The following is an 8657-nucleotide window of genomic DNA, read 5'->3' on the forward strand; positions in this document are numbered from 1 at the left end:
TATTTGCACATTATTCCCGAATGATGTTGAACAGATTCAGAAATTGTTCACAGTATTTCCTATAATATTTTTTCTTTGGGAGAAAGTCTTATTGTTTTATTTCAGCTAGAATAAAAGCAGTTTTTATTTTTTTAAGCCATTTTAAGGTCAATATTATTAGCCCCCTTAAGCAATATTTGTTTTGAATTGTCTCCAGAACAAACCACTGTACATTGACTTGCCTAATTACCCTAACTTTACCCTGATTAACCTAGTTAAGCCTTTAAATGTCACTTTAAGCTGAATACTAGTGTCTTGAAGAATATCTAGTCAAATATTATTTACTGTCATCATAGCAAAGAAAAAATAAATAATTAATTAGAAATGAGCTATTAAATTAATTATGTTTACAAATGTGTTAAAAAAATCTCTCTGGTAAATAGAAATTGAGGGGAAATAAATTACAGGAGGGCTAATAATTCTGACTCTAACTGTACATAATAATGTCTTCATAGGATTTGTGCACTTTAAAGGGGTCATGAACTACCTCAGGGTTTTTGTATTGTTCTCTGAGGTCCACTTATTAAGGTTTTTACATAAAAAACATAATAATTGGGAAGTAATTTTCTATTTTCTGTGCTTTTTTGTTCCTGATTTAAATGTTCTGTTTGAATGGGCCAATTGTATACTCAGAAGGAAACCCACACTACTGTGATTGGCTGACTGTTTTGCATATTAACAGGGCTAAACAGAAAGAAGTGGGTCATTTTGTCAGACTGTTACTAATATAAGATGATTTTATTTAGAGGAATCACAAAGTGTTGAATTTTGGCCGTTTTTCGAGTTCTATGATCTCTTAAAGTGTTTAATATAATGTGTATTTATATTGCGCATTTATTGTGTATGGCCATACACCCAAAGCACTTCACAATCATGAAGGGGGTCTCTCCACACCACCACCAGTGTGCAACATCCACTTGGATGATGTGACAGCAGCCACAGGACAACGGCTCCAGTGCTTCACCACACACCAGCTATAGCTGGAGAGACAGTGATCGAGCCAGTTCAGTGGATATGGCTGTGGCATATAAAGGCAAAATTATTCACCCTTCTGTAAAACTTTTTTTTCACCTCTGTGATGTTTAACAGAGCAATGACATTTTACACATGGTATTTCAGATTATATTTTTCATCTGGACAAAAGTCTCATTTCTTTTAGTTTGGCTTGGAATTTAAATTAAAATTAAATTAATACATTTTATTAAATTATTAATTTAAATGAATGAATGAAAAAAACTATTTATAAATAAATAAAGCAAGCAAGCAGCTATGATCAATATAATTAGCCCCCTTAAAAATTTCTATTATTGTCAACCAATACCAATATTGCATTCCAACACAGAAAACTATGCAGAGATGGCGGGTGGGTTTCAAGCCACGGTATAGAAAAACAACCTGCAGACACAGATTAAAAGTAGTCCAATTCTGCGTGAAAACTGCAGACTTGGCAACACTGACTATTATATTTTATGTTGAACAAATATTACAGGCCTAAAAATGTTGTCTTTAACTGAATGTCAAAAAATCACAGGAATTTTGGTTTCTCAGTTCATGACCTTTTTAAAAACGTTCCTGCATTATATTTAATTGTTTAAATTTTACTTTAGAGGTTTAATTTCTGTGTTTTTCCCCTCTCTTTCTCAGTCCATCCTGACTCTGAGTCTGTCCTATTTGGTTGGCATGATTGCCAGCTACTACGACACTGATGCGGTCATCATGGCGGTGGGCATCACTGTAGTCGTCTGCTTTGCTGTTGTGGTCTTTTCACTCCAGGTTTGTTTTGTTTTTCTCCTACTCCGCAGCGCAGCTTTCCAGTATGGAAGATGGATTTTGACATAATAATTAAGTAAATGAATAAATGTAATTCTGTATTAAAATCTCGACTTTCTTTTCTTTCTTTTTTTAAATTAAGAGTTAAAACACATCAGAATTACAAGTTCTGAACTGAGATTTTGAGAAAGTCTGAAAGCCTATAAACGTAAGACAGAATTTTAAGACGTAGACTCGTTATCATATTAATCCTTATTGCTATGAAATCTTTAGAGATGTATTTATAAGAAAGGTGATCAAATAAAGTTGTTGTTATGAGAAAAGAACAAAGTAAACCTACTTTTCTGAAGTAAAAATTGACATTTACTTTAGGAAAACAATCTGAATATAGAGAAAAGCATTATCTTTTTACTTTTTTATTATTTGGAAATCTTCCATTACACAGGATAGTTGTCTATCCTTTGTTTACATTCGATTTTAGTCAAGCTTTTCAAGCAAAACATGATGTGTTTACAAGAAAATTACAGCGATTTATGATTACAACATGACAACACAAAGATTTAAAAGCTGTTATTTTGTCATATTTGGATGATATCGCTCCTTTAAGCAGAATTAGTTGATGATTTTGGAGCTATATTGTTTTACTTTATGTCCCTTGCATTATCCACGACTGATTGTTCTTATTTTTGTCTACTTTTATTATTTTTTTAAATAGACCAAATATGACTTCACCTCCTGCTATGGCGTTCTGCTGGTGTGCACGATTGTCCTGCTGGTCGCCTGCATCCTTTGCATCTTCATCCGAAACAAGATCCTGCACATTGTCTATGCTTCACTCGGAGCTCTGCTGTTCACTTGCGTAAGTAACACTTTACTGAGAACTAGATCTTTACAAATGCTCCAAAATTACTTTCATCACGAGCGCATCACTGTTTAGAATTAGGTTATTCTCCGTTTTTTTATTGTTTTTTTTGTATTTAGCTTGCTTTCTTCTTTCACACAAAGACTAGTCACTTACAGTTTTTACAGTTTCAGAATTATTAGCCCCCCTTTTAAATTCTTTTTTAAATATTTCCCAAATTATGTTTAACAAAGCAAGGAAATTTTCGCAGTATGTCTGATAATATTTTTTCTTCTGGAGAAAGTCTTATTTGTTTTATTTCGGCTAGAATAAAAGCAGTTTTTAATTTTTTAAAACCCATTTTAAGGTCAATATTATTAGCCCCTTTAAGCTAGTTTTTTTTCGATAGTCTACAGAACAAACCATCATTATACAGTAACTTGCCTAATTACCCTAACCTTCCTAGGGAACCTAATTAACCTAGTTAAGCCTTTAAATGTCACTTTAAGCTGTATAGAAGTGTCTTGAGGAATATCTAGTCTAATATTATTTACTGACATCATGACCTTAAAATGGGTTTTAAAAAATTTAAAACTGCTTTTATTCTAGCCGAAATAAAACAAATAAGACTTTCTCCAGAAGAAAAAATATTATCAGACATACTGTGAAAATTTCCTGCTCTGTTAAACATCATTTGGCAAATATTTAAAAAAGAAAAAAATTCAAAGGGGGGCTAATAATTCTGACTTCAACAGTATATATATGTATATGTATGTATATGTATATATGTATATATATATATATATATATATATATATATATATATATATATATATATATATATATATATATATATATATATATATATATATATATATATATATATATATATATATATACTGTCATAATGTGTGTGTGTATATATATATATATATATATATATATATATATATATATATATATATACACACACACACACATTATGATAAAGAAACCTTTTATTTTGTATGCGATTAATCTTTGCCCAGCACTACTTTTTTGGTTTAAAAGCAGAGGCTTGGATCTGTATTTTAATATATATATTTTTCTAGCCACAAATATTCTGAGGGCTGTCAAATTTAGGTGAAAATCTTCAACAATGATGGCGATGGCTTTTATACACAAAAATGTAAAAATAAAATAAATAAATAGTAAAGTCACTTCTACTCTAATGGGCTTTATTGAACATGTACACATAGACATCAGCTATATACCATATAACTGCAGGTTAACTGTGTTTATATGTAATATCTTTAACTGTTAAAAGCTATTAGTTACTATTTAATTAGTTAAAGTTATTACTAATAAAGTTATGGTAACTAATATAACCTTAACTTTTCCTAAATTGATTGTAATGCAGTAATGTGCACGTTTTGTAAAGCTGCTTTGAAATAATCATTATTGTGAAAAGAGCTATAGAAATAAACTTGAATTGAACTCCTCTTGCTGTATTTCCCCAAGCTCAAGTCTTGTTTGTTTCTCTCTGCAGTTTCTAGCCGTGGACACTCAGCTTCTGCTGGGCAATAAGAAGCTGGCCATCAGCCCGGAGGAATACGTCTTCGCAGCTCTCAACCTCTACACCGACATCATCAACATCTTCCTCTACATCCTGGCCATCGTGGGCCGCACCAGGGACTGAGCGCCCCCTGCTGCAGGAAGAGGGAAGCGCAGTCCGCTCTCTGACCTCACCACAATCCACCTTCCCTCATATATTCTGCATTTCATTCCTCTCTTACATTCACAGGCTCCCCACAAAGGCTCCTCGGGCCACATCGCAAAAGAGTTAAGCAGCATCACTTGCTTTTTTCCTTCCCGATAAATCCTGCAAAGATGAATTGAGCTGAAGTTGGTTTTATTGTTCATTTAATCATCGTTAATTTGGATATTGGGTCTGAGAATCGCATTACGTGTGACTTCAAAACAACATCAGCACATTTAATTGACTGCAAACTATATTCAATGGCTGCTATATGATAGAATACACTTCTGATATGATGTTATGTCAGATTGTGCGATTATAAAACCAACTTCACCTCAAATTGAAGATGATATGATTCAAAAACCGGCATGGCAGAATAATTCACATCGCAGGGAATAAGAGCAAATTAAAGCGTCCGCATGATCGTCTTAACACAGCCAGGAATGATTCCTCTCTAAACCCCCCTGCGTGTAAATAATACAATAAAAGCAACAGTTTTAGGCATGAGTATCTTAATATCTGGCTGCGCTGCTCACTGTTTGTGTGTGTGTGTGTGTGTGTGTGTTTCTAACAATTACCGCTTCGCAAACAAAACGTAACACCAGCGGCGTATACACACTCCAGGATGATAAATCCTGTTAGTGTTGACGTGCGTCAGTCATTTATTTATTAAAACACCAGTCTTATTGAGAGGAAGGTGAAGTGGTGAGGTTGTGTTTGACTCAATCTAAAGGTCAGTATTTAAAGATTAAACACTACAGCGTTCACTTTTTATTATCTCATCCTGACTACTTTATATTTTATTTGTGTTGTTAAATAGGCTTGTGTGTGTGAGAGAGAGTGAGAGTGTGCGAGAGTGTGTGCGTGAGAGGGTTTTGCACGTGAGAGTGTGCGCGAGAGTGTTTGCGTGAGAGTGTTTGCACAAAACTGCATGAGAGTGCGCAAGAATGTTTGTGCAAAAGTGTGTGAGCGTGAGAGTGTGTGGGTGAGTGTTTGTGCAAAAGTGTGTGTGCGTGAGAGTGTGCGCGAGAGTGTTTGCACGAAGGTGTGTGTACGAGAGTGTTTGCGCAAGAGTGTTTGCGCAAGAGTGTGTGCGCAAGAGTGGTTGTGCGAAAGTGTGTGTACGAGAGTGTTTGCGCAAGAATGTTTGTGTGAGAGTGTGCGTGTGAGTGTTTATGCGAGAGTGTTTGCACAAGAGTGTGCGTGTGAGAGTGTTTGCACGAGAGTGTGCGTGCGAGTGTTTGCGCGAGAGTGTTTGCGCGAAAGTGTGGGTGCGAGAGTGCGCAAGAGTGTGCGTGCGCGAGTGTTTGCGCGAGAGTGTTTGCGCGAGAGTGTTTGCGCGAGAGTGTTTGCGCGAGAGTGTTTGCGCAAGAGTGCGTGTGAGAGTGTTTGCGCGAGAGTGTTTGCGCAAGAGTGTGCGTGTGAGTGTTTGCGCGAGAGTGTTTGCGCAAGAGTGTGCGTGTGAGAGTGTTTGCGCGAGAGTGTGCGTGTGAGAGCGTGTGTGCAAGACTGTTTGCGCGAGAGTGTTTGCGCGAAAGTGTTTGCGCAAGAGTATGCGTGCGAGAGTGTTTGCATGAGAGTGTTTGCGTAAGAGTGCGTGTGAGAGTGTTTGCTCGAGTGTTTGCGCGAGAGTGTGTGTGCGAGAGTGTTTGCGTGAAAGTGTTTGCACGAGAGTGTTTGCGCGAGAGTGTTTGCGCAAGAGTGTGCGTGCGAGTGTTTGCGCAAGAGTGTGCGTGTGAGTGTTTGCGCGAGAGTGTTTGCGCAAGAGTGTGCGTGTGAGAGTGTTTGCGCGAGAGTGTGCGTGTGAGAGCGTGTGTGCAAGACTGTTTGCGCGAAAGTGTTTGCGTGAAAGTGTTTGCGCAAGAGTATGCGTGCGAGAGTGTTTGCATGAGAGTGTTTGCGTAAGAGTGCGTGTGAGAGTGTTTGCTCGAGTGTTTGCGCGAGAGTGTGTGTGCGAGAGTGTTTGGGTGAAAGTGTTTGCACGAGAGTGTTTGCGCGAGAGTGTTTGCGCAAGAGTGTGCGTGCGAGAGTGTTTGCGCAAGAGTGTGCGTGTGAGTGTTTGCGCGAGAGTGTTTGCACAAGAGTGTGAGAGTGTTTGCGCGAGAGTGCGCGTGTGCAAGACTGTTTGCGCAAGAGTGTTTGCGCGAAAGTGTTTGCGCGAAAGTGTTTGCGCGAAAGTGTTTGCGCAAGAGTATGCGTGCGAGAGTGTTTGCATGAGAGTGTTTGCGTAAGAGTGCGTGTGAGAGTGTTTGCTCGAGTGTTTGCGTGAAAGTGTTTGCGCAAGAGTATGCGTGCGAGAGTGTTTGCATGAGAGTGTTTGCGTAAGAGTGCGTGTGAGAGTGTTTGCTCGAGTGTTTGCGCGAGAGTGTGTGTGCGAGAGTGTTTGCGTGAAAGTGTTTGCATGAGAGTGTTTGCGCGAGAGTGTTTGCGCAAGAGTGTGTTTGCGCAAGAGTGTGCGTGCGAAAGTGTGCGTGCGGGAGGGTTTGTGCAAAAGGGTTTGTGAAAAAGTGTGTGTGCGTGAGAGGGGTGTGAACGAGAGTGTTTGCACGAAAGTGTGCGCGCGAGAGTGTCTGTAAGAGTGCCCGCGGTAGTGTGTGTGTGTGTGTGTGAGTGCGTGCGTGCGTGCATGTGTGCCTACGTGCGTGCGTGTGTATGTGTGTGAGTGTGTGTCTGTGTGAGAGTGAGTGTGTGTGTTAACTCAATGTTGATTTTCATTGTTTGTTGAGTTTGATAGTGTCTCTAGTTGCATGTTTATTTTCAATAACATGATCAGGACATTTGTAGAATGATTCTGGTTTCCTGTGGTTATTTATGAGTTATTTATTTACCTGCCGGAGGTCGTCTGTCTGATAATGGAGTCATTGGTAAATGTTTTATTTTAATCTGTTCTTCACTGTTAAAAATATCTGATAATAACAGTTTTACAGGTTCTCTCCATTTTAATTAATTTCAATTGAATTGCATTGTGGAACATTGATTTATTTTAATTGATTTATTATTATTATTATTATTATATATTATTTATATTTATTAAATATTCATCATAATTTAATAATTAAATGACTATTTATTACAATTATGAATTATTATATAATTATTTATCTGTTTTGATGGTGAAAATTCAACTCTACAGTTTAACAAAGTGATTATTATTGACATTTTAGTAACGATATATTGCATTAAGAAATAATACACAGAGAATTAAGTGTGTAAAATAACAGAAAAAAGTACTGGCCGTTCATTACCATGTATAATAACACCAATACTGACAATAAATCACAATAAAGTTCAACATCAAAAATTGTTGCAGGAATGATCAAAGTGCCATAATGCAATCCAAAAGCATAAATAAATAAATAAATAAATAAATAAATAAATACAGAAAACTGTTCATTCACTGATATTTTACAGTGTATAACTTAAAGAGTGGATTTCTTATTTAATAATAGATTTAATCATAATTGCAGTACATATGGACTTATTTCTGTATAATTGTATATTACCGAATCTTCAGAAGGGTTCAGATGTGAATGTAAAATGGTGCACAGTTTATTATCTAATGAATAGCATTGAATGAAATGTGGTGTACAGTAAAATCTTGCGGTCTCCTGTCCTGCATGAGGAGCTTTTGAACACTAAACTGGCTGTGAAAAAGGCATGGAGGAAGAAAAACATGGACCTGTGTGACATAATCCTCATTTGATGATTATTTTATTGAAATGTTTGTGTTTCTAACTCACTTCTGCAGTCGTAAAGCTGTAGTGGATTGAAGTGTGTGTTTGGGCTTGTAGATCTTCGCACTGTACATTCGCATTAAACTGAAAGTAACTAATACTCCTCTGCTGCCTGTTTGCTTTTCATTACAAGAATAAACTTGGAGGAAACACAACCTGAAGTTGTCATTTGTTGTGCGTTTAGTGACTGAAATTAATTATAAAAGTTTGTGATTCACTTCAACACAGTAACCGTGTACACTGGCCCGCCCCGAGCGTGTCGCCTTATTGTCGACCCCAAGGCTACTGCATGTCTCCATAGAAGAGGCCGATGTAGATGGCTCATTCCTACTCTCACTTGACTTCTTTAAAGTGCCAGTTTTTAACCAGGTGTCCATGTTGATGACTATAGTAAGTGAAAAAAAATTACTAATGCACTATCAGTTAGCGCCTAATGTGAAAGGGCGGGGCTATGTGACGCAGACGCAAGATGACTATGCATAGGTTGTGTACATTATAATTTGTAACGTGATTTTTTTTTTAGTTTGTTTCTCTG

At 37.1% G+C, this 8657-nt stretch overlaps 1 protein-coding gene across 1 annotated transcript in view; it reads left to right on the top strand.

Annotated features, from left to right (window-relative positions):
• Positions 1 to 8277, top strand: part of mapk15 (mitogen-activated protein kinase 15) — a 58522-nt gene extending 50245 nt beyond the window's left edge. Inside the window, 3 exon segments of the mRNA XM_056479506.1 lie at positions 1684 to 1812; positions 2525 to 2668; positions 4179 to 8277. Coding sequence (XP_056335481.1) covers positions 1684 to 1812; positions 2525 to 2668; positions 4179 to 4328 — 423 coding nt within the window. The 3' untranslated portion in view covers positions 4329 to 8277.
• Positions 8278 to 8657: the final 380 nt, after the last annotated feature.

Source organism: Danio aesculapii, chromosome 19 (assembly GCF_903798145.1).
Source record: "Danio aesculapii chromosome 19, fDanAes4.1, whole genome shotgun sequence".
Classification (NCBI taxonomy): domain Eukaryota; kingdom Metazoa; phylum Chordata; class Actinopteri; order Cypriniformes; family Danionidae; genus Danio; species Danio aesculapii.